At 50.4% G+C, this 24496-nt stretch overlaps 8 protein-coding genes across 8 annotated transcripts; 2 read left to right on the forward strand and 6 right to left on the reverse strand.

Annotated features, from left to right (window-relative positions):
- Positions 1-1492: 1492 nt before the first annotated feature.
- VTN00DRAFT_3630 (uncharacterized protein) lies at positions 1493-3856 on the reverse strand (the record flags this gene model as incomplete). The annotated part of the gene is made up of 1 exon (XM_069429969.1): positions 1493-3856. One exon carries the CDS (start codon positions 3854-3856, stop codon positions 1493-1495), a length of 2364 nt encoding a protein of 787 aa, XP_069289151.1.
- A 1815-nt stretch (positions 3857-5671) lies between these two features.
- VTN00DRAFT_3631 (uncharacterized protein) lies at positions 5672-6351 on the forward strand (the record flags this gene model as incomplete). Its single annotated transcript, XM_069429970.1, has 3 exons — positions 5672-5846; positions 6131-6177; positions 6238-6351. 3 exons carry the CDS (start codon positions 5672-5674, stop codon positions 6349-6351), a joined length of 336 nt encoding a protein of 111 aa, XP_069289152.1.
- A 2698-nt stretch (positions 6352-9049) lies between these two features.
- On the reverse strand, positions 9050-10572 carry VTN00DRAFT_3632 (uncharacterized protein; the record flags this gene model as incomplete). The annotated part of the gene is made up of 3 exons (XM_069429971.1): positions 9050-9969; positions 10105-10147; positions 10213-10572. The coding sequence occupies 3 exons, from the start codon at positions 10570-10572 to the stop codon at positions 9050-9052; spliced, it is 1323 nt and encodes a 440-aa protein (XP_069289153.1).
- Positions 10573-12294: 1722 nt separating this feature from the next.
- On the reverse strand, positions 12295-12718 carry VTN00DRAFT_3633 (uncharacterized protein; the record flags this gene model as incomplete). The annotated part of the gene is made up of 2 exons (XM_069429972.1): positions 12295-12551; positions 12604-12718. The coding sequence occupies 2 exons, from the start codon at positions 12716-12718 to the stop codon at positions 12295-12297; spliced, it is 372 nt and encodes a 123-aa protein (XP_069289154.1).
- A 138-nt stretch (positions 12719-12856) lies between these two features.
- VTN00DRAFT_3634 (uncharacterized protein) lies at positions 12857-13715 on the reverse strand (the record flags this gene model as incomplete). The annotated part of the gene is made up of 2 exons (XM_069429973.1): positions 12857-13468; positions 13524-13715. The coding sequence occupies 2 exons, from the start codon at positions 13713-13715 to the stop codon at positions 12857-12859; spliced, it is 804 nt and encodes a 267-aa protein (XP_069289155.1).
- A 1982-nt stretch (positions 13716-15697) lies between these two features.
- VTN00DRAFT_3635 (DNA-directed RNA polymerase II subunit RPB2) lies at positions 15698-19522 on the reverse strand (the record flags this gene model as incomplete). Its single annotated transcript, XM_069429974.1, has 2 exons — positions 15698-15860; positions 15915-19522. The coding sequence occupies 2 exons, from the start codon at positions 19520-19522 to the stop codon at positions 15698-15700; spliced, it is 3771 nt and encodes a 1256-aa protein (XP_069289156.1).
- Positions 19523-20664: 1142 nt separating this feature from the next.
- Positions 20665-22279, reverse strand: VTN00DRAFT_3636 (uncharacterized protein; the record flags this gene model as incomplete). The annotated part of the gene is made up of 3 exons (XM_069429975.1): positions 20665-21186; positions 21268-21459; positions 21521-22279. 3 exons carry the CDS (start codon positions 22277-22279, stop codon positions 20665-20667), a joined length of 1473 nt encoding a protein of 490 aa, XP_069289157.1.
- A 52-nt stretch (positions 22280-22331) lies between these two features.
- On the forward strand, positions 22332-22892 carry VTN00DRAFT_3637 (uncharacterized protein; the record flags this gene model as incomplete). Its single annotated transcript, XM_069429976.1, has 1 exon — positions 22332-22892. One exon carries the CDS (start codon positions 22332-22334, stop codon positions 22890-22892), a length of 561 nt encoding a protein of 186 aa, XP_069289158.1.
- Between the last annotated feature and the right edge of the window lie 1604 nt (positions 22893-24496).

Below are 24496 nucleotides of genomic sequence, written 5' to 3' on the forward strand. Positions count from 1 at the left end.
TTTTTATTTCCCTTTTCCCTTTTTTTCTGTCGGGGGTGTTCCGCCGCATATATATATATATACAGTACAACAGAAGAAGTTAGGTACCAGCACCTATCTGTTCAGTTAATGTTAGCGTTTGTTTGGTTTAGATTTGCAATACACGTCACATTTCCTCTTCCATTTTATATTCCTGTTTCCATTCCTATCCTATTCATTTGTTTGTCTTTTTGGGAGGACTACCAGAAGCTGCTTAGACCAACTTTGGCACTTGAAAAGTATATAAAAGTTCATATATCATTGTCTGTATACTCACCGGGATCAATCAATTGAATCCTAAACAGAGTCTCTTTCGTCCAGAATTATCCAGCTGTCCTTCAATTCAATGCCAAAAATGTCCAACGAGAAGACAGATTTGGATATATACAAAGATGGTGTCTCCTTGAAATTGTACAAGCATAAGACAAAGAATGGGGATCTGTCTACGAAACGTCCTACACTCTCATCCTTGAACGAGGACCAAAAAAAGGTCCTTGCAGAGGCTATAGAGAAACAAATAGAGCGAATGAAAAAGGCTACTCACATTCTTACCCAACGCTGCCCATCACATGTCAAATACACTTAGTTACATTCCCCCATCTATCACGATTCATACCCGTCGCCTTATCCGAAAGGGAACCTGCCCAGCTGGTTTGCGCACCCCAAAGCCAAACCGGGGCGAGCCAAACTGCAGGCTGACTCTGGCGCCAGCACCTCAATGTCAAACATGGTGGCCATCATGGCGCCCGAAAGCAACATGATGCTTTTGGCCAACACACGGCCAGGACAGGCATGTTGCCCACCTAGAACCACCGTCAATTTCTGCTATATCTTTTTTTTTCGGTGAACAGAGTTGAATGTGGAAGGTTACATTACCTCCATAAGGAATCCAGGTGCCATTGAGCCCTTCAATGGAAAATTATTAGTAAAATAATGATACTTGTGGTAACCTGGTAGCCATAGAAAAACAAAATGATGAGTAAGGACAGGAAGCGCAACTGCTCATGGTAGGCTCCACCACAACAACATCAGCACCGTAAACTCTGCCCTGTGGAGACTTAAGGCAAGTGTATCTTACAAGTATGGCCCTCTCCCTGATAGAAATACTGGTCTCAGAAGCTGTCTGGTCGTAGTAGGAGCGACAATATCGACATAAATATGCTGTCCCTTATTTGAGTAGGTGGCAACTGTAGTCGGGCTTAGCAGATTACAGGTGATTCGCACCGCCACAATGCAGAGCAGATAGAGAAAGAGCTCAGACTGCCTTGGGTGGGACCCTGGGTGCCTTATCGGCCGGATCAGGGCCCCACCATTGGCACGATACCCCGGGGGAGCAACCCCCGTCGTCCGAAAATACTGGCGGAGGCCTAATAAGCTGGTGAATCTGTGCGTATGGTCCAGAATAAGGTCTAAGGCTAGCTTTGGAGCAAAACATCAAATGATAAACATCAAATAATTACAAGTTTAACAGAATTCATTCCAACCATGCTCCTGAAGTCCGGCCACGGGGAGGGGCACGGATATTGGCACGCTCACCGAACATTTTTGTCCTCTCACCAATCGGCAGCTCGCTTGGGTCCTCTACTAAACCCTGTACTAGAGCTTGACCATGTTCAAGGGCCAGTGATGCCATTAGAGTTTTGTCAGAATCAGAGACCACCGAAGCTTGGTCAGACTCAGAAACCGCAGGAGTTTGAACAGACTCAGAGAACAATGTCGTTCTATCAGAAGACACATTTGATGCTTGAGAAGACCCGGTTCCATCCTGTCGAATAGGCAGACTTCCATAGCTATTCGGCACTGCTGAGGTTTTCTGCCCTCTAACAACTGCTGGTTTCGGTGATGGTGGTGGTCGTGGTAGTAGTTTTGGCGGCAAGCGAACACCATTAGAAGAATCTGGAGACTGAATTCCATGGCTGCTTGTGCTGTTGACACTCTTTTGGTGCTGATGAGAGGCTTGTGGATATGAGGGTTTCGATGCCGCACGGATTGTCTCATCTGATTGTCCCGGGTGTTGACCTATCTGTAAAGTACTACGTCCCGAAATCCGAAGGTTGCAAGAGCTCGAAAATGATTGTCCTTGTAGTGGCGGTCTTGGTGAAGTCAAAGTTGATGGCGTTAACTTGATCGAGGCGCCTTGTGGTGAGTGTGCTCTATCTTGTCCGGCCTTGGACGAACCAGTCCCTTTGGGGTTCACCTTCTTCCATCGTGACTTCCGATTGGCGTTTTCTCCAGGCTGACTCGACGTTGAGGGGGGTAAAGCATCCTCGGATATTGGGTTATCCTCAGCAGTGGACGAACCGACGCGCTTCTTGCGACCTGACAAGAGATTTGCAACATGGCCAACGAATTGGGCCCCATATGCCACTATCCTGCCGGCGAAACTGAGCTCTTTGATGTTGATGCTCTGACCCAAGTCTCCCAGTAAATTGCTTGCGGTTTCTAGAGCACCCTGAGTGGCCGTGGACCACCGCTCCACTTTCTGGGTGTTCTCCCGTACTTGTTCCTTCAACTCCTCCCATTCCTTTCGAGTGACGAAGTCCTGACTTTCGTGAATTTTGGACTGGTTTTCGACGTTCTCCTGAAGCACTTGCAGGGATTTTTTCAGTTCCTCCTGCAAAGCCTCCAATATCTTCACCTTTTTTCGCACCTCTTGGATGTCCGAGCGCGATGTGTCATCCAGCTTTTGGAGCTCCGGGGCTAGCAAGTATTGAACTAAATCATGCCGCTCCATTAAGATATTCAAGGCACGTTGCGCTGATCTGAATACATCACCATGGCAGGACTGGCCACTGTTGGCGTTTTCGACTCCACCTTGTATGTGGCGCAACAACTCATCTCCAACGAGCTCTAGGGGGCGTTGAGAGACGCTTTGTGCGGAGATAGATCTCAGAAGCTCTCTGGCACAAACCGCTGCTGCCAGAGCTGCATATGAATGCCAGTCATCATTCTTGTGCCCGTCCGCGTAGTCCGAAATTCCTCGGATGGGAAGACACCGAAGGGCCTCCATCACGCCGGTGGCTTCCATCTCGAAACACAGAATGTCTTCTTTTGTGGCGATCCGGTCACGAAGGAGGGCTCTCTTGATGACTTTATTGGCAGCCCCAATGCCTCCGTGATGCATCCGGACCAGATCACCTTCACGGGGTTCCCGTTGAACCATCCGGGATCGAAGCCCAGCTTGAGGCTTCAAGCAGTCGCATCCAGGTTTATGAATATAATCATTCATGTACAATCGATCTTCGCTAGGTCGGGGAATCGCATTTTGTACATTGCTCTCTTTTATTCCGAATCTTTCAATGGAATTTGACAGATTCAGCCCTTGGCGCTCAAGACGATAGGCTAGTCTGGTGATGGCAGTGAGAAGCTCTGGGGGGGGACTGGTCACCATACCGGTCCTTTTAAAGCCAAAGTCATTCTCTTTGCCAAACGCATATGGAATTACCCTGGTCCCCAGAACCACGTCACCCAAGCGGATGTCATGCTTCAATGGTACCCCACCCCCGATTCCGACAAGAAGTACAAATCGGATCCTTGAAAAGGTGCTCTTCATATCGGTGGCAATCTTGGCTGCATGGATCTCACCACAGGTGTCAGCTTCTGGAATGTTGATCACCACATTGTGCTCTCCAATAAGCCCAAGGCTATAGCCATTGACATCCCCCTGGCCGGGGACAAGGTCGGTCATGTCATATTCCTTATCCAAAACAGTCATCGCCGCAAAATACTCTTTTGGTAGCACACATATCCAGCCGATCGTGAAGTCTTTTTGCGGTGGAGGGGGGTTGAGTACGGTCGGAGGCGACATGGGCGGCAGCCCCGGATGCGAAGGAGGCATGGCGGGGAATACAGACACACAGACGTGTCTTTGAAGACGACTTCAGAGAAGCAGTGGCGTGGGTTAAGGGACGAGTCACCTCTTATGACCGAGATTGAAGCAACAGACCCGACTTCTGCGGACTATCCCCCTAGCCCATCTGACAAAGTAAGTGATAGGGGGAACAGCTTCTGCCCGGGTGAATGACTTGGGTCTCCTTGGACTCCTCTCAGTTCTATATATGTGAACCAAGAGCTCACTAGCGCGTGATATGCGGCTGTTGGGTTGCCCGGTGCCCTTCTCCAGGCGCATGAACCCTCACCTTCAAGTCAATTGGCCCTAGTGGTCCACTATTTCAGCTCGCAGTTTGCCAGACCAAAGCTTTTGATCTATCACAGGAGAAATGAAGGTGACGCATGTTACAATATCGCTTCTCTATACTCCCCACATGGCGGGAGGAACCCAGATAATCTATAATAGTCACAAATAAAAGCCAGTGAACAAGCCGCAAAAGTGCCCACCCAAACAAAGTCTGGGGATCATTTTCAACTGTTAGAGGCTGGGAAAAAGGAAGAGAGTGGGTGGAACTGTGGTCAATTAGGGACACTAACAAGATGGGCCAGCTGCATGACTAGGACTTGCTTGGCTGCATGGTCCCTCCAGCCGCACTATACAGCTTGTTAAATTGGTTTTAGTTGGCAAATGTAATATTCTCTGCAGGCGCTATCCAGGGTATAGTTCTATCTAGTGAGATGTCTCATCCCTCCATAGTTGATACCCAATGGATCATCATCCATGCGGCTCTGTTCTGCATCAAAACCCCGGCGACGAAAAAGATGGGCAACAAGAAAAATGGGAAGGGAGGGGACAGCAATGAGGGAGGGGCACCTACCCTGGTCTAGTTTGGTCAATCATCCTCTCTTACCACCCTACCTGCAGGGCTTGTTGACAAGCAGAATTCCCGCCAATTTTTGATTTTTGATTTTCTCTATTTTTCTTCTTTTGGAATTTTTTTTTCCACCAGCCGCTGTTCGCCCTCCTCCCACCCTTCTTCCAGTTCCCCCAGGTTTTCTTCTTTGTCGCCCACGGATTTCGCGCCGCGCCCCTCCGTAAACCTGTAACGGCGGGCCTAAGACTTCTTAGGCGGAGGCTCGTTGGGTTTGTCTTGAGGACAGAAAGCAAGAGAAAGAGATAGATGAATAGGCCGTTGCTATCAAGATTGCTATTTGAGTTGACCACAGGGTCCTAATCCCCATGGTTAAGGAGTGCCTTATATACATGCTGAGTTCTATCCGGAAATACCTATCCGCTGGATCATGACTATGGATCATGGAGGTGGATCGTAGACCTGGACCGTAGACGATCCAGCATGGCCACGTGACTAGACCTCCCTTCGTCAGCCTTGTCAGTGATCTCTAGGCTGTGCCGCAACACTACCCGCCCCCCCCCCCTCAAGGATCTTCGGCCCGAAGATTAGTTCTGTGTCATCATGCCTCCCAAGCGCAAGCGGTCTGATCCTGTCTCTGCTAAGCATCATGAAAGACTTGTGTTAGCCGACAAGATTGATTTACTAGGCGACAAGATGCCCATTCCTTGCAGCTTCCTGTTTGTTGCTTCAGGCCAGACAAAAGGAGGGTGAACTGGAGATTGTTTGCAAGATGGATCCCGGTTATTCTCATTGTGGGGAGTGTGTCTGACGGGGTCTGACAGTCTGTGATGGCACTGGATTATCTGGTGTTGACTGTGGGTAGCTTGTCCTCTGCTTTGTGTCCTTAACTGAGCCTTCCAGTCGATCAGTTAAAACAAGCAATCAATAAGGCGGAGCAGGAGGAGTAAATGGTCCTGGACCTACTCCAGAAGAATATGAGTCACTTACAGCGGGTTCACAAGCAGCGCGACCTACTCCATCATCGCGGCTCACTGATGCTTCAGAAGAAAGCAAAGACAGTCAAAGATCTTGAGGAGTTGGAGCGGTTGGAGGCTCCAGCTGATAGTCCTGATCCTCCAGAGGGTGAGCGGTCCTCTAAGCGGACACGTCAAGAGGGTCCGAGCGCAGCCCCCTCGTCCTCCTCTGGCAGGGGTTTAGGTGATCCTGGCCCTCCTGCTGGGCTGAATCTCCTGTGGATTATTCCCGCGTGCCGTTCTGGGATTCTTCCTTGGACGCCTTGCCTTCTTCTGAGGTCGCAGATCCTTTGGCTTTGAGCAATCTGGGTTTCAAAGGTGGAATTCCCTCTGGACGGCCGGAGGGAAGATCTCAATCACTTTCACATTGGACTCGGCCAATTGGGATCGCAGACACATCGAAAACGCATTCAAAGCCGCCTTTGAAGCCGAATAGCCGGGTAAGGAGGCTGCTGGCACGATCGCGATATTGGATGCCGTACTAATTGATGTCCGGTCAGCCCGTCACCCGTGAAAACCGCTCAGTTCCATCTTACAAGATCACACTCGTCGGAGTCGTCTTTCCCGATAGAAAGGGGAGGAATGCATGGGCCAGAGAGACTGCAGCTGTATAATTGACATGCATTTGTTGATGAAATGCTGTCAGATCCACGGTCTTCGGAGATGTAAAATCGGTTGCCTGCTGAACACCGGCATTGATGAAGACACTATCGATGTCGGGATACTGACTCGTCACGCTGATCCGGTCATTTGTTTGTTTGTCAGATCCGTGAATCTCTTCATGAGTGTGGAAGATGTATGAGAGTGGAACGACTCACTCCGCCACAAACTGAGGGATGGCATCAAGCCGGCTAATATCAAAGGCCACCCCATGGGCTCGGTCAGCTCCATGCTTCTGCACCCCACGCATCCAGATGCTCCTAATAATACCATGACTGAGCGCCGTCACAAGAAGGATAACGTCATTTTCGAAATCAATCGACATCTTGACGACCAGGTTCAAGAAACCATCATATATGGGAAGACATGAATTGGGAAGGGTTCAATGGAGAGATCCAGTATCACTTTATAAGCCTTAAGAGTATCCTTACCATGATGCACCGGTGCCGATCACATAACCGGACTTAAGTTACCATAAATCCGGCCCCGCAACATACATCACGTAAGCGGACACCGAGCGGGACACCTAACCACCACACCAAAAGTCGCGACATTCCTATTCAAGCTCCCACGCTCTAAAAATGCTGAAAACGTGATAAAACAAACATATGCTATTTCCTATTTAGGGCGATGTCAATTTAGGTTGACATTGAGCTCTAGTATGGCCCTTAACACCACAATTACTACATGTTGGGGGTGCTCGCTTCTTAGGAAGCTGTTGCTGAATAGCCTCTACCTCTGCCTCTGCCTCTGCTTCTTGAATTAGCTGTTGACCTTGCTCGCCTGTAAGAACACCTCCCTTAGCAATGTAGGATCGCTTTGCCTCTCGCTTCTTGGTTTGTCGTCGATTAGCTGTCCGAAGCTCTTCAACCTCATGCTTTAGAATAGCAGCATTCTGTATAGCAATCTCTCAGCCTTTAATCACTTGATTAATGGCTTGGCACATTGTCAATGGTGAGGTCTCCATTGATTGCTCATGCAGACGGGAAATAAATCTTGTTTGACGCTGAAGTTCCTGAATAGTGTTTTACCGATCCATATCGATTCATTGCTGTGGGATGTCGATGGTGGTGTTCTTTTTTTAGCAGGCAAATCTGAAAGTACTCGCTCTGGGTTGAATGGCACTAATCCTGTAGCAGCAAAGCCACTACAAACATTAGATTTCATCAGAGCTTGTTGTCGTGCAGGCTTGTACTGCTCCAAGAATTCAACCTTGTCGATATGATTGATGCCGAGCCGCATACATGATTGAACCCGCTGTCCATAGAAGTATTTTAATGGCCCAAAACAGCTAACATCGAGCGGTTGTAATCGATGTGATGAATGTGGTGGCATATATAGCGGAATGATATCATTTTGTGTGTACAGAATTGATCAAATCCTGCAGTAGAATGACTCCCATGGCCAGCAAGAATAAGCAATCGATGATTTACCGATAGTGTGTGCCTTTGTATGGGGTTCGAAGGTCTCAGTCAGCCATTTGAGCGCCCAATCATCATTTATCCAGCCATTATCACTAACACCGATGGCCCAGTCCTTTGGTCGATCAGGATATCATTCTTTTTGGTGATTTTACCAGCAAGAATGATCATTGGTGGTAAAGCCCATCCTGTTGCATTAATGCATTCAATTGTTGTGACCCATTCGCGATTCCCTGGCTGTAGAGCTCGCACGCGACCACTAAGACGCTCTTCTGTACCGGTAATGACTTTAGCTGTTGAGATAACCCCCACTTGAAAGCCTGTTTCATCAATATTGTAGATGTCCTGTTCAAGAATGCCATATTTCTGTATGGTATTCTGAACAACATTGAACCATTCCCCCATAACTTCTCCACTCTCACATTGATGTCGTTGATAATCGAATTTTCGGTTATATTTTGATTGAATCGCGCTATGGCGTTCAATAAATCGATTGACCCATCTTGTACTGATTGATGCTGATGGTAAACGCTGTGATAGGAGAAGATTGGCCATATAGCGCGTCATAGTAATTGTCAGAGGCAGGCCACGTGAATCCATTGACAGAATCCATTTTAGAAGAACGGTGCGTTTTGAATGCAAGTATTCAAACAGCCATGAGCAGCTATGGTGTTAATGCATGACACACCGAACTCAGACTTTGCTTCCAGGAACTCTCTGAACGACAAGTGAACAAATCGCAAGGTGTTCAACTTGGAGTCAACAAAAATCAAGTTGAGACGTATATTCAGGAGTTCGGGGAAAGCTATACTGCGTTGCTCCTCTGGGCTGGACATGGAGACTGCTGAAAGCAACGCTTCGGGGGTCAACGGTTCATGCATGCACATGAGCCAAGAAGATGCTCTCTTAGCAATATCATAGGCAGTTGTGTCGGCTTGATGAAGGCGACCTAGCATGTCAGAATACAGCCGAGAGAGACTTTCACTTGTGGCTTCGGAAGATGCCTCCACAACGCTGGCCTTTGACTTGAGTCAGAAAAATCGCTCCAGTTGAAGGGTAACCCAAAGGGACATTTCGCCCGATCGGTCCAATAGAAATGCAGTCAATTCCTCTTGTAAGTCTCCTGGAACGTCGCCACCAAGCAGGCATTGGGTGGAAATTGCAAAGGACACTCGGTCCTTCACAAACAACTCCATATCCTGTCGACTCTCATCTTCTTGGACACGCAGCATCAGGGATCTGATAGACGACCAAATATCGTGCTATCTTCTCTGCTCGACAGGAATATTTTGACGATGCTGGCAGATTTGTCCTTTATATGCTTGAATGCATCGAGCAGCTCATGACGTCGGGTCTCTTCAATTTCGTCGACACCGTCAAGGAGAATTGTTGCAGGATTGGATCCAAGGATGCCGAGCATCAGGTCGGCACATTGCGAAGTCTTTAGTCTAGGAACAATAAATCTATCGAGCTTTGCTTCCGCCGCTCTGCGTTGGTATTCAAGCAGTACATGTTCATGGACTTCCTGTTTTCCCCTGTCGATGACAGCGAGCTGTCTAGTGAGACAGCCCATAATTTCCTCTGGATCAGTTCGGCCTCTTCCAATTTTGCTATCGCCACAATAGAAGTAGGCAAGAGGTGCTGCTAGCGGGTTTTGGTGTTTATGGTCCAAAAAGGAATCCACGACTGACAAGGCAAGTCTGGTTTTGCCGGAGCCTGGAATTCCATGAAGCAAAAGAATCAAAGATGTGCTCAATTCGTTCCAATCTATGTACTGAGGGTGTTTGAATAGCCATTTTGTCGACTCTGGGAGTCTCGACTCAGAATGCGTTGCATGATGTTGTGAGTACGGGACAGGAGACATCCATGTCAACAGCTCTTGAAACTGCTGTTCTTCCACGGTTTTTGCATAGATTGTCGACGCGTCGACAACCCGGCTGAGAGGGCTTTGGATGAACTCCAGGATGGTTCGAGTCTTGTGTACACCATCCTGTATTTGGAGCTGCACTTGAGCATCGGATATGCGAGCAAGCTTTTCTACTTCGGCATCCAATTCAGCGATGGTCTTCAGCTCACCATTCTGTGATGTCTGAAAAACACTCTTCACAAGACGGGCTGTCGCAGATTGGCTGAAATATTCCACGCCATTGGCTAGAAATTGCAGGATTTGAGTGTATAAACTGACCAATTTGCTTTTCAGCTCGGATTGTATCGCCGACGTTCTCTACATGTAAAGAGGTTCGAAGGCGGCATAGCGAGCGATCATGCGAGATACAGCTTCCAGACCATGAATCGTAGACTCGAAGCAGATACTGTCGCTCATACAGACCTTCTTTCGTCAGCACTAGTTGTATTAAGGATTAAGATTTAAAGTTTCATGTCTGCCTCACGTACCTGCAGCAGGAATTGCACTCCTGCCCACGCCAGTGAGGCCGGGGTGGGGTTGAACTGGACGGCGGTGTCGCCAATGGCCCTGAATTTATGTACCCATGAGACAATCTTGTCGAATACATCTCGAAGGACAATTGTTCTGCCGTGTAACTTGATCTTCCAGCGCTTCTGGAGACAGAGTGCTTTCTTTGACTCGGCCTTCTCTTCTTTGGCCCTGACCAGACAGGCCCTAAGCTTCGGGCTCAGCCCGTTGCATGCCTCCTGCCATACATCCATAGCTAGACAGTGGCAAGAGGGAAATTCCCTCAGGATACAGCAGCCTCGGAGGCTGAGACCGCAGATCAAGGTGTGCCTTGTGGGCATTACTGACGTGTCACGGTCATTCATTATTATGCAGGTGGGTTAATAATGAATAAGGTCACTGTAATTAGTATAAAGTACAGTGTTAAAGTAGCTGCGACCTTGGTCTGCTGCAGAGTTTGGAGATGTCCTCTGCAATTCCTTCAGGTCTCTATATCTATGTTTTTTCTGGCCTCCTCGATTCCAGTACTTGACAGTATGCAATGCTTAGTCCTCATTAATTTTAGGCAACCTTTTAGTTGTATGGAATCTAAGAACTGAATCAGGCGTCAAATCAAGTACAGAATCAGGCGTGACATAAAGTCAAAGTTGAATATGACAAGGCATAGAAAATAACTACATAATAGGGCTGTTGGAGATACGATATCTCCCCCTTTCGGCCATATCCGCTATCCTCATCCGCCAACGAAAAGATGGCGGATAATTATCCGCCATTTCTATCCGCCGGCGGATATTTGCTTAATTGTCCTAAATAAGTAAGGGTCGTTCGTATTTGAGTATAGTGCTTGGGTGCCTGCATAGATAGGTAGGACAGCGTTATTTACAGCAAACAACTTTCTCTCCTTCAACCTTTTTCCCTACCACTTTTGACCCCTATCTGAGGCTTCAAGCTAATTATTCCTCTCTGAACAAGTCTGAACGTTCTTTACCCTGATAAGGATGTCTTCACCGTTTGATCGAATGACAACCCGTTCTAAACGGCTTGACTATCGGCTACTCAATGATGGTAGTGATGAAGAGGCTTTACCTGAAGATCGCATTTCAAGCTCGATAGTAGAAAGTGATTACTTCTCTGATCTTCTTGATGCTGAAATCTTGCCTTCAGAATCAGCTTCATCAAACCAGCTCAACTGCGGAATCCTCAATCCTTTCACATGATAGGCTTCCTCAAAGCCATCATCCTACGACATCGGCTAGCGACTGGTTATTGCCTCATTTCGAAACTACAGTGGTTGATCGTGAGTGGATTTTGAAGAAAAGCAAGAAGAGAAAGCTCGCAGATAAAGATATTTGGTGTACCTTTATGGATGAGAATACTGGACAACAATGCAACTGGAAAACCACCGACTCAGCCAGGCAATGCTCGACCGGCAATATGAGGCTTCATTTGTCGAAACGTTCCATTTATCCGCCTGATGCTGCACGTGCAGACTTTCAAAAGAAGCCAAAGTCTACTATCCTGAGTGTAACAGCGGACCTAAGACTTCTTAGGCAGAGGCTCGCTGAGTTTATCTTAAGGACAGAAAGCAAGAGAAAGAGATAGATGAATAGGCCGTTACTAGCAATTGTCTTGCAGAAATCTCACAGATAGGTAGAGTATGGAATGGACTAATCAGAAAGGAAGTCTTTTTGAACCACTAATGGAAGGAGCACGCGCTCCCTTGCCGTGAGGGAAGAACCGGGAAAAAAAATGAAGGTTATGTGGGCATCTATCTACCTAAGGTTACGTATAGTAATAGTTGCATGGATGTATAAAGTATATATGATTCATTCCATCCATCACTCATCAACTAAGACGTGATGCGTTGACGATCGATTGATTCTCTGGCAGCTATGTACATACAGTACAGGACATACATAGGTAGCTAAGTGACTAGCTGATAGAGTCCAAATTGACTGAGATATAGGAAAACAAGCCCCATATTCAGGATCCATCCATCAGGTCAGTCAAGCCAGCATGTCAATCACATCACTAGATATTTTTCTCATTGCCGTGGGCATCAATCAAACCTCACTCTTTCCACCAATCGTTCCTGCCGAGAGGAGACTTTTCAACTTGACATTCTGACTGATACACGGCCTTATCAATTGTCCTTTTTTTTCTTCTTTTTCTTTTCTCTCCCGCCCGGGCGTACCCTCCCATAGCGTACATATGTCTGGGTAGGTACGCGGCGGGGCTTGTCGTTTGTTCCCTCCTTTCGTTCGATTGGTTCGTCGAGACCGAAGTCCAGCTAAGTTGATGATTGGTTCGTTTCCACAGCCTGGAAGATACGAAGCGAGACCAGCTCACTCCGTAGCCTCAGGCAGTGGGACGAGTGCTAGGACCGGTCGAACAGGGACTTCCGTATGAAGGAAGGAATGTGAACTGCGCAGATGGCGTGCAGTCAGTCTGCTTGACTCGATAACGATGTGGCGGCGACATAACCATTTGAAAAGAGTGAAACTTTTTTTGGTTTAAAGAATGCTTTTCATCCGGCCGCAATGTTTATTTCTCTCGTCCGAGAACCAAGCAACGGTCAACGAAAACTTCTCCTGAGGAGATTTGGCATCCGTCAGACGGCTTTATTTATCGGCGAACGACAATGCCCTGTCGTCTCACAGCGCTCCGCGCCCTTCTGTAGTCATCATCCGAGTCAGTCTCCGACTCCGACGAGCAGCTCGAGTCGGACGACTCGGTGCGGTATCCACATCGGCTGCCACCGCAGTCGAGCTTGACCCTGTCCCCCTTGCGGGTGATGCCGTAGCGCTCGCAGCGGCAGATGGGCGTCGGAGGGTCACTCATGGACGAGAGCGACGATGGCGAGGTGCTTCCCGATCGGGAGGACAGGGACGAGCCGACGGAGCTGGGCGGGCTGTTGGAGTAGGAGGACGAGTCGGAATAGGCGTACTCGTCCAGGTGGGAGGCAGCGAAGCGCTCAGTGAGCTGCTCCACGGTGGGCGCGAAGTCCGCTTCGCGGATCTGACGGGACGCGTAGGGCTTCGAGGGCTTCGGGTGCTGGATCTTGGACGGGGACAGGGCACGACCCTTGGGGATGTCGATGGATTCACGTCGGCCGTGGAGGTTGGTGTTGATCTTGCCGCCCGGGACATCGAGGATGTTGAGCTTCCGGCCGGTGGTGGGCTCGACGGTGTACTCGACGGCGGGGTCGTGGGAGACGTGGTATCCGTCCATGACATACTTCAGATCGTTAGCCTTCTAATCAAGACGATGTATATAGATAGTCACAACTCACGTAGTACCAGTACCGTCTACCGAGCTGCAGCACGGACGTCTGGAAGCGGAACTTGCCCGTCCAAGCACCAGCCTTGGAAGCATCCTTAGACAGAGGAAGCTGGCCAGAGTAGTTGTCCCAGGAGCCAACCAGATGAACCGTCTTGGCGTTGGGGGAAGTCCGAAGCGAAAAGGTGAGCTGCACGGCGGCCATTATGCAGTAGTTGAAAGACGATGTAGGAAAAATAAATATTAAATTATAATATCGTTAAAAAGAAAGTACCGTAATGGACAGAAAAAGGCACAAAGATTGATGTATCCCCGTTTCGAAGTCGGAGTTATAAAAGCACAGAGCTTCCTCGACGGTAATGGGAATCGATAAAACAGGAAACCTCAGAGGTTTCAGAAAGATGTGGCGATGATCTTAGATGAGATTTGCGAGCCGATCCAGACTGATGATCGAGAATCGGCGACGGAAGTGATCTCGAGAGGAGCGGTCGATGCAACAAGTTCTTGACGACGAGACACGATGCGGGAATCCACGGCGGCGGTATTGTTTTTTAACAAAAAGGCTACCAGAGCCTCTCAAGGTGAACTGATTAAGATTAAAGATCGATCGCAATTGAAACGCGACGAGACGGAGACAAATATGCCCTTTTTTTGCGTTGGTAGTATGCTGTCCAAAACGGGAAATGAAACAAAAAATATTAGACAAGAACCTTGAGTCGGTGAGCCCTACAAGGGAGACAAAAGGTCCAAGTTGGAGCAAGATCAATTAGAGCTGCAACACAACAGCGAGCACGTCGAGCCGGCGACGCAACAAGAGACTTCGCTATTATGTTGTGAAGTTGATAAAAGTCGCAGAAGCACCCCGAAGAACTGGTCAAAGACAGAGAGAGAGCACAGCTCGTCTTGTCTGTCTATACACTTGAATAGGTAAGGAAGAACAACAAGAACGACCAAAAAGCAATTGAACAAGGCCGCAACCAGTGCGACAGGGTACCTCCACAAACTCAGGGCAGCTCTAAAGAAAAGAACAAGAGGGCTTGCTGAAGAAAGAAAGGAGAGAAAAGAAGAAGAAGAAGAGGTTGCGAACTGGGCGGCAGATCGAAGGGTCTTAAGCGATCGGAGCAAACCACCACGACTAAGGCAGCAGGCCCGATGTCCTGTACTCCATAGAGGACCCGGTGGGACGCAGCAGGAATCGAGAGATGGCAGACGAAGGGTGCAAGGCATCTCTGCCAATAACGCGCAGCAGATCGCGGGGAAGATGTTGGGGCGCGTAGAGCACCGGCTTGATTGGCCGTGCGCGCGGGGTTACAAGCAGGGAGAGAATCTGCCTCTTTTCCTCTTCAGAGATAGCGGTGGAAAACACGAAAAGAGGGGACGAACGAGAGGTCGCGAAGAGGGATGTTCTTCCAACCGGGTTTCTATCTTTGGCGCCCGACTCGAAACATCCGCCCACTACACACCTGCGGAGGTTTCTGCGCCCTCTGCAGCTTACTCTACATACAGACGACCAACCATGACCCAAACATCGCCAACAACAACCTCAAGCTTCTGCTCAGGGCCGGTCCAGGCCGGTCCCCGCTCTACTAGATGTCTCTTCATCTGCATCGAGCAGAACCACGTAGTATCGACATGTCAGATTCATCGGCCGGGCGTTTATTTCTCTACATCAGGTAGCTACAGTACATACATGTCCATGAGGGTCCCACCAGCTAAGGCTCGCGCCGCCCCTCTCCGGCGTCTGTTCGCGCTCGACGAGAGGAACACGGGAGAAGAGAAATCCAAAAACATTCAGTCTGAAGAAAAACCCATGGCTGAACTTTCATGAGTTTTGCCTGCCGTTTCCGCTCCACCTCCCCAGTCGTAGAGAACAGAAAAAGAGAAGAAAAAAAAGTCAATTACATATTCGCTGTACGCCGCAACAGAACAATGCAAAGCTCGTGCCATTCTCTCTCCCGAGAAAGGAAATTCGATAGAGAGAAAAAAAAAAGGAAACTAAAAATAGTATGAACGCTCTCGTGGTCGTCGTGGGGGTTCCGCAAGACGTCTCGTCTCGAGATCCACAGCGGAAACTAGGAACGCGGGCATGGCCGCGACGACACGAGATGCAAGTCTAGTGGGGATTATTAGCGTTGAAAAAAAAGCGTGGTTAGTCCATCATCTGCCAGCGGAGATATCGGATCGCATTTATCGCACAGACACTCCAGATCGGTTGGTAAACATCCGTGCCGCGATGTTCATGGCCGCCAGCTCCTGGAACAGCAGTTTGGCCGCGTACGGGATGTGGACCTGCGAGATCCGGTGCTTGTTGTTGCACAGACGGCATTCGAAGAGACCCTTCTTGAGTTTACTAGACACATGTTAGCAAAAGCACGCGGTTAACAGACAAGATCATGGTACTTACGCGATAGGCGTCATCAGACCGCAGTCATCGCAGATGTGGACACGGAACGGATCCGACACATCGAACAGACGCTCCTTCAAGAAGGCGCTTGCGCCGTGGGCGATCATACAGTCGCGCTCCATCTCTCCGAAACGCAGACCACCGTCTCGAGCTCTACCCTCCACCGGCTGTCTCGTCAGGATCTGGGTCGGACCACGTGCACGGGCGTGGATCTTGTCATCCACCATGTGTCGCAGACGCTGGTAGTACGTCGGTCCCAAGAATACCTGTGCCACAAGCTTGCGGCCTGTGTGGCCGTTGTACATGACCTCGAAGCCACGAGACTGGTAGCCGTGCTCGCGCAGCAGGCGGGAAACCGAGTCGACCGTGACATCCGTGAAGGGCGTGGCATCACCCTCAAATCCACGCAGCGAGGACACCTTACTCAGCTGACACTCGATCAAGTGGGCGATTGTCATACGCGAGGGAATGGCGTGCGGGTTGATAATCAAGTCCGGAACAATACCCTCTCGCGTAAACGGCATGTCTTCCTGCCGGTAGGTGATACCGATGGTACCCTTCTGTCCGTGACGAGACGCGAACTTGTCACCGATCTGCGGGATCTTCGTGGTCCTCATTCGTACTTTGACGAACTTCAAGTCGTCGTTACTCGTAGAAATAAGAACCTGGTCGACGATACCACTCTCGGTACTCCTCAGCGGTGTGGAGACATCCAGCTTCGTGTGCGCCTTCGTCCGCTGTCCCAGCTCCTCTGCCTCGGGCGCAAGGGGCGCGGTCTTTCCGATGATAATATCTTCACCGGACACACGGACGCCAGGAGCAATGATACCGTCTTCGTCGATCTTGTCGTAAGTACCCTTCCTCATACCAATCGTGTCGGAGCGCATCGGCTTCTCGAAGCGCTCGACCACCGTCAAACCGACCATCTTCTCCGAGTCGGTGTAGGTACGGTAGAACAGACTTCGGAAGAGACCACGGTCGATACTGCTCTGGTTCATGATGACGGAATCTTCTTGGTTGTATCCTGAGTAACAGGCAATGGCGACAATGGCATTCTGTCCTGCAGGCAGTTCTCGGAACTTGAGGAACTCCATGGACCGCGTTGTCGCGAGCGGCTTCTGAGGATAGTACAAGATGTTCGCCATCGTCTCCATCCGCTGGTCAAAGTTCGTAAGGAACACACCCATAGCTTGTTTACCCATTGCAGACTGGTAGGTGTTACGGGGCGACTGGTTATGGTCGGGGAATGGAATGATACTGGCACAGATGCCGAGAATCATACTAGGATGGATCTCACAGTGCGTCCAAGTGTGTGCCTTCTGGCTCAGCACAGACCGCACACGCTTGTTCGGATCGCCGCCCTCATCCTCGGGCAGGGCATAACCAGCCTGCAGTTGCTTCGAGATCTCAAGATCCTCAGGCGTCATGACAATCATGATCGTCTCTTCCTCTTCAGCATCGACATACTCCACGACACCCGACTTGACCAGGCCGTCCCAGCCGAAGTACCGTTCTCTGCGTTCCTCCGGATCCATGTCGGGAGGCAGCTCCTTGTCCTGTTCGAGTCTGTGGATGTGTTCCTTGTTGAGCACCAGGGAGCCGCAGTTCTCGCTCTTGGGATCGTTGTCGATAACGAAGAGCGGTCTGCAGACACGACCAGCGTCGGTGAAGATCTTGAACTCCCGATCACGGATATCTCTGACCAAGCTGACCTCGTGGGAGATCATATTGCGCCGACGAAGGGAAAGGACGGTGTTGACGAGGTGAGCAGGATCTCTGTGTACTCCGACCCAGACACCATTGACAAACACCTTCGTTGCGTTTGGTGTCACCTGCGGCTCGAACTCTTCCAGCACTTCCATGTTTCGCTGGATCATGAAGTCGATAATCGGCTCGCTAGGAGTACCGACGGTGATATAGCACATGAGAGCCAAGTTCTTGACCAGACCACAAGCCTGACCTTCAGGCGTCTCTGCCGGACAGACCAGACCCCAGTGCGTGTTGTGAAGCTGGCGAGGCTTTGCAATCTTTCCATCACGGCCGATCGGTGTGTTCGTACGGCGAAGATGCGAAAGCGTAGACGCGTAGGTATAGCGTGACAGCACCTGCGACACACCCGCCTTGGAGCTTGCTGCCTTCTTCTGCTCACCCCAGTTACCCGTGGCAAGGGCATATTTGAGACCTCCGGTCAACGTGCTAGCCTTGACACCGATGTTCAAGTAGATCTCACGGTTAGTCTCCACACATCTCTGGACATATCTCTGGAGATCTCTAGTAAGTCTGGTAAAGAGAGTGCGGAAAAGAGTTGCAAGAAGGGGACCAGCAAGGTCCAGACGCTTCTTTCCAAAGTGGTCACGGTCGTCAACATCGCGACGTCCCAACGCGCACTGGAGCAGGCGGTGGACCATGTAGCCCAGGAAGAACGCCTTTCGAGTCTCGCTACCCTCACTCTGGGAGATGTGAGGCAGGAACTCCTTCTGCATGATCTCCCTCGCGTATCTCACACGCCTCTCATGGTTCATGCTGGTCTGTGACGAGCCTCTCTTACTGATAAAGTCCAGCGCAACCTCACGGTCCTGGATGACGAAACCTTCTTCAATACAAGGCTTCAGCATCTCCATCATAGGGGTATCATTTCGGTCGTAGCAAATGTGGTTCAGGATGTCCTCATCGGACACGACACCGAGAGCTCTGAAGACGACGACGATGGGGATATCCGTCTTGATATAAGGCAAGGTAGACCGGATCGTAGGACCAAATCCTCCCTTGGCACTGTCTCCCTTTGCGAATAGCTTCAGTGACAATTGCGAAAGAATTCTCGATCCCTTCTCAACAGCACTTCGAATCTCCGCGACGTACGGGGTCGGGCTGGGCGGCGCCTTCTTGAACACCTGGACAATGTTACCAGCACTCCGTTCCTGCGCGATCAGAACCTTCTCGCTTCCGTTGATGATGAAGTAACCACCGGAGTCGTAGGGGCACTCATTCCAGTTGTAGAGCGACTGCTCACTCAGATCCTTCAGGATACAGTATTTGGACTTCAGCATGATCGGCATCTTCCCGATGAAGATATTCTCCTCCTCCGCCTGGTCCGGCGGGAGCTCCTTCTGCTCCCAGTGCAGGTATGTGCCCCTGTGCTTGCGGTCCTCGTCTCCGTCCATGCCCTCTTCATCGTCACGGTCCGCCACGGGCCTCTCGCGGCCCTCGGTAATCCTCTTCGTAATCCCCAGGTAGAGCGGCGAAGCGTAGGTCAGGTTTCGCAGACGGGCTTCCTGAGGCAGCATGATACTCGTGGCACCGTCACCCTCAGTCATCGAAGGGCGGGCCAGCATGACAGTTCCGAACTTGAGCTCGTAGCGGCGAAGGACGACGGGGTCGACTTCATCTTCGGCGGGCGGCAGGGTTTGATCGAGAGTGACGGCTCCTTGCTCCTCCACCAGCTCCTGCATCGTCGAGGAGATGAACTCATCGAACGAGTCCAGCTGCTGCGACACTAGACCCTTGGACTCGAAGAAGGACGAGATGACCGTCCAACAGTCCTCGGAGGTGATTCCCTCCTCCACCTCATCGTAGTACTCATCCTCGTAGGTCTCGTCGTACTCCGCCATCTTGTACAAAAGGAAATCAACCGGTCAGCGAGAGAAGTTCGAGCAACACTGGTGAGCCGCGAGAGGGCGCGTCGCGCTCAGCGGAAAAGACCGGTGAGAGCGAGACGGCAGCAGCGTTGCCACAGGGGAAAAAAGAAAAGATAGCACCAGCTGATGTTTCACAGTGATCACCACAGAGAAGACACAACAGCAAGCTGGGAATCTCGGGTGGATGACAGGACGAGTTCCCCGAGCCAGCCGTGAAGGTGAAGGGAGCAAAGCTGGATGCTTTGTTCACCAGGTTCTGGATGGATCTTAGCAGAGCCGCCACTAGCGTCGAGACCCCGGCCTAGCGCTGCCAGCGCGCTAACTCTGTTGGGAAGTGACCTGTCACGTGAGCATCTTGGACGGCTTGGTCCATCCAGGGCGGTGAGTGGTGACGAACAGACAATATCTGACAATGGACAATTCTTGCAAGTGAAGCAAAAGAGAACAGACCTATAAAGGGATAAAAAAGTTTGTCACATATGCAATATGACTATACTAAATGTCTATACAGGTAGCTTCATCACTTCAATCATGGCCGTCTTTACAGGAGCTGCATCAAACTCTTATGCATATTATTTACTTTCCCTGGAGTGAAGCTATCCGATCCAGATGATAAGAAAAACAAGACATAGACCAGACTAAATAGATGTCCAGTTTATCCTACAGTCTTTGTCACAATCATTTCATTGAAAGCTATTTACGCCATCCATACTGTATCGACCGATTCCTTCCCACACTGCAGAGCGCCACCAAAGACAGATCAACTCCTAAGGATATAATACCTCCATTCCAAGTGGCAGCAACAACAAGAACCCCACATGAAAAATCGGATAGAACAGAAGAAAAAGCGCGCATGTGACGACGGGGGGAATACACATAGGACGGAAAAGGAGAAAAAGAACAGAATACAAACGCCTTGTCTATTCGAAGTGGGGTAGGTGGTAGGTAGGTAAGGTACGTAGCCAGGGTTAAGGGAATAGCTCGACAAATTCGAGATTCAAGCCCGATGAACAAGATGTGTGAACTTTAGGAGACAAACACCAACTCCAGGCCACCAAAGCTATAAATAATAACCGGGAAATGTGAAAAAACACCGGACCAGGTACAAGACCAGCTCAAGAGACCTTATGCACAGGGCACTCCTTTTTCCGCTCGAACCACTCGACGATACATGCCTTATGGAATTTGCACAGGCACTCGAGTCGCGCCAGCTGCTCCCCAACCTCGTACTCTTCCATACAGATCGTGCACTCCTGCGCGCCGCCGTCCTGCCCGACGCAGTCTTTTTCCGTAGCGGTAAATGCAAGCATCCGCGTCGTCAGAGGAGGCTGAGACGAAGGGCTTCCACGGTTAGGCGAAGAACGACCGCCTCGTGAATGGCCCTCAATGCACTCCCGGACATGTGCTTCTCGAGCCTCTTCGTTACCATCAGGGCCCCGGGGAGGGAGCGGCCGGTTACAGATGGGACACAGATCGCTCTCGTCAATGCGAGTGCGATGAAAGCGGGATGCATGTCGAGACCGCTCGGCCTCGACAAGCGATCTGACACGGCCCGGGCGTGTAGACGAGGAGCCGACGCCCTCCTCTGAATGGTCCCGATAATAGGGTCCAAATGCCCGCGACGCAAGTGATCCAGACTGATTTAACTAGTTAGTTCAAGATTTGCACTCTGCCAAGCTGACTACAGTAATATAGGAGAGGAGTGTTTGGCAGCTTACCAGTCCGGAGAAAGAGCGCGGGGACGAGTATGCAGGTGGGGAGTGGGGCGGATGCTCAGAATGTCGTGGAGACTGGTACCGCGGGGGAAGTCCCTGGAAATTTGGAACCATAGTGTACGCAAAACCTCCATAAGATGAAAGGTCGTTTGGATCTCCAGCCCGGTTTCCTCTATTCATCTCAGAAGTGTCGGTCTGGAACTAGATTTGGTTAAAAATTGGAATTGAAATCTACCGTAGAACAGGGAAGACATACGATCATGCCACGTCCACGCTGTCTCCGCAGCTCACGGTCTGCCTCTCGCCCTGAGCCGAACATTGCCGAGGACAGAGAATGATGAGTCCGGTGCATAGCCTGGCGTAATTGCAGCGCTGATCGTCCCGACACCCAGTCCGGACTCGCAATACCTGATCTAACAGCACCATATCCAAGAGGAGGATCTGGATTTGGATCCGGAACGCATGGATTGCAGAGACGGACTTCCTCTCCGCCACCCAGAGCCGGATTTATGTAGTGCTCGTCCTGCTGGAGAGATTGTGTCGAACCATCCCCAGAGACAATCTGCGAAAAAGCAGTGCTCGGTTGAACGAACATGGATGCAGGACGCCTGTCTTGTTCTGGCGGACGCACAATGAATTGCCTTGGAATCGTGATCCGGTGTGGTGAACAAGAGGCACACACGACTCGTCCACATTTCCGACAGTGGTGTTTCCTGTACCAGAAGCTGAATTGCGTCCCGCAGATCGGACACCTGTTGACCTCCGAGTCAGGCTGCCAACGCGGCAGGATGTACTCGACGAAATTGTTCTGTGGCCGTGGAAGTGTGGGAGAATTGAGACTCTGCTCGGGGGGAAGAGGCTCCGGAGGAGATGAGGAGGTGAGGTCGATGGCATTGACGTTGGATGAACCAGGAGTACGAGGTTCTTCACACGTCGATGACGACACCGATGGGAGAGGCCGATTATGGGATTCCGCTCTACTACTCGGACCAGGGTCTCCCCCTTCCCTAAGCATCGCAATATCGTCACCAGTACTATCTGACCCTTTCGTGCGATCTGTAGCAATTATGCTGGCCCGCCCCCTCTCCATCTGGTTCTCCGTCTCAAGTCCTCCATCTGGCTCGGTCACAGATGCGCTAATACCAGCCGCAGAGTTCCTCAGAAGTGTTCCTGAACCCGAGCCCGAACCAGCAGGGCGGGAACCAGAAGAGGCTGCGGATGCAGTGCCCGGCGTAGAAAAAGAAGAGGTAGATGAGGAGGAGCTCGAATGCGACGACATGAACCTTCGTGAGGACGGCGGGACCGTCGCAGACGACAACAGCGGCAGCCGGGGTAAAGACGAAGAGGATGAAGACGAAGACGAAGACGACGACGATGACGATAACTGTCTCCCTGTCAATGGAGATGAGGCCAATCTCCGCCGCTTCGACGACGGGCCGTCATTGACTGCGCGGCGCGGAAAGTCCAGGGTTGATGATGATAGGAGGGGAACAAGAGCGCTGGACCCAAAAAAAAGCGGCGAAATAAATTCTAGAGCCTATCCCCAACGTATTTTATTATTTCGAAAGCTAAGTCTGAATTTGTGCGCTCTCGAAGCGAGTGATTTGAATCGTGGTGTCCGTTCGTAACAGGGCGCTTATCTTCGGGGAAAGGGTTTAGAATAGAGAAGCCTCGACGTGGTTCCAGCCTCGCCGAATTTTTTTTTAGACCAAAAAGTGCTTTCTGCCTAGCTCTACAAGGGTCAGCGATACTATTCACTTCATCTGTTCTGCCATGCCGCAGCCTTGCCAGAGGGCGAAAGCGCTGTACCCTGGCGTCGGAGGATTGGGAGCGATTCGCCGCGGGGAACTTACGTGCGGTTTCTGCGGAACCGCCTCCTAGGGAACGCCACGACTCCTGTAGACTCCCGGTCGCTGGCCGTCTGGTCGAGCTCTCGAGCGAGGGTATAATGAAGGAGTAGGGAATACAAGGAAGAAAGCGACAGAGAAAGGGCGAGAGGAGCAAGTAAGGATGGGGAGGCTTTCCTGGTCGTCTGCCAGACTTCCTGATACCGATTGATGTCAGGAGACCCTGTGTCGTGGGCCTGGCCAATGGTGGCCCGAGGCCTCTAGACCGCCTGCCCGCAGCGTCGCCACGCGTACGAGATCAGATCAGAGCCTCTCGTTTTTCTTCGCTCTGGTTCACGGCGGGGAAAATTTTTGCAGGTTCCAGACTCCGGGCCGAAGGAGATCGGGAGCATGGAAGAATCGTAGTACTGTACTATACATCGAAACCGGGTGGAAGACCAGCATAATACCTTACTGATAGCTAAGAAACTCCTACTATCGAAACCAGACGCAGCGTCATACTATCCTAGGCAGGGCACATCAGATACCTAAACAGCAAACCAACAGCAGGAGCAAGTTCTGAACCCTTCCCCTTCGACAACTATAATAAGAGACGAGGTCTCCCCCGTGCATGCCCAGATCACTGCGCCCTTCCAGCCCGGGGACCCCTCTGCACCTGATTGGCGAAGCCCTGCGGCGTCTCGCCTAAGATGTAGCAGTGTTTCAGGTTCCGAGTCCCCCGAACTTTAGGGGAGGCTTAACTAAACTCTAGTTAAGATTTAGTGGGGGGGTCCCTGGCTAAAAAGCCTCTACTAAAAATACTGGCTTGGACTCAGCCACCCTCCATTATTGATTGCCCAACTCCCTAAGGGTCTTCTGGGTGATCAGTTATGCCTTGGCAGTCAGCGTACTTCTAATAGTTTTACTTCTAGTTAAAAGTCTAGTTAAGAGAGCCCTTAAGCCTTACCTAGGATTTAGTTAAGACTGCTCCTAGAACCAGTAGCTCATCCAGACGATATGTATCTATACCCTCTTCAGCACGCCTCCTATTCCTGAAATATAAGACCTCTTCATCATGCGGAGTATATTGTTTAATTCGGACCCACGAAACTTTTGCAATACATGCCTTCCAAACATATAACCCGATTATGTATTACTATAACTTACACTATCAATTTCCAGTTCCCCAATGCTCGCTCATTCCGTTTCAATGTAAAGCTATTCGGCCAAAAATATTCGTACATACAAGAATCAAAGCATGAATGATATACATTGGGAGCCTTCATCCTTGTCAAGGAGTTTTGCACAGGCCCATTCCATCTGCTGTCCTAAGAAAATCTGCAACAAGATTCCAAATAACCATGGCGCGCCGGAAAGAAAAAAAAGAAGCTCTGCGGGGGGGGGGG

Source organism: Thermoascus crustaceus (genome assembly GCF_041956765.1).
Source record: "Thermoascus crustaceus strain CBS 181.67 unplaced genomic scaffold VTN00scaffold_2, whole genome shotgun sequence".
NCBI lineage: Eukaryota > Fungi > Ascomycota > Eurotiomycetes > Eurotiales > Thermoascaceae > Thermoascus > Thermoascus crustaceus.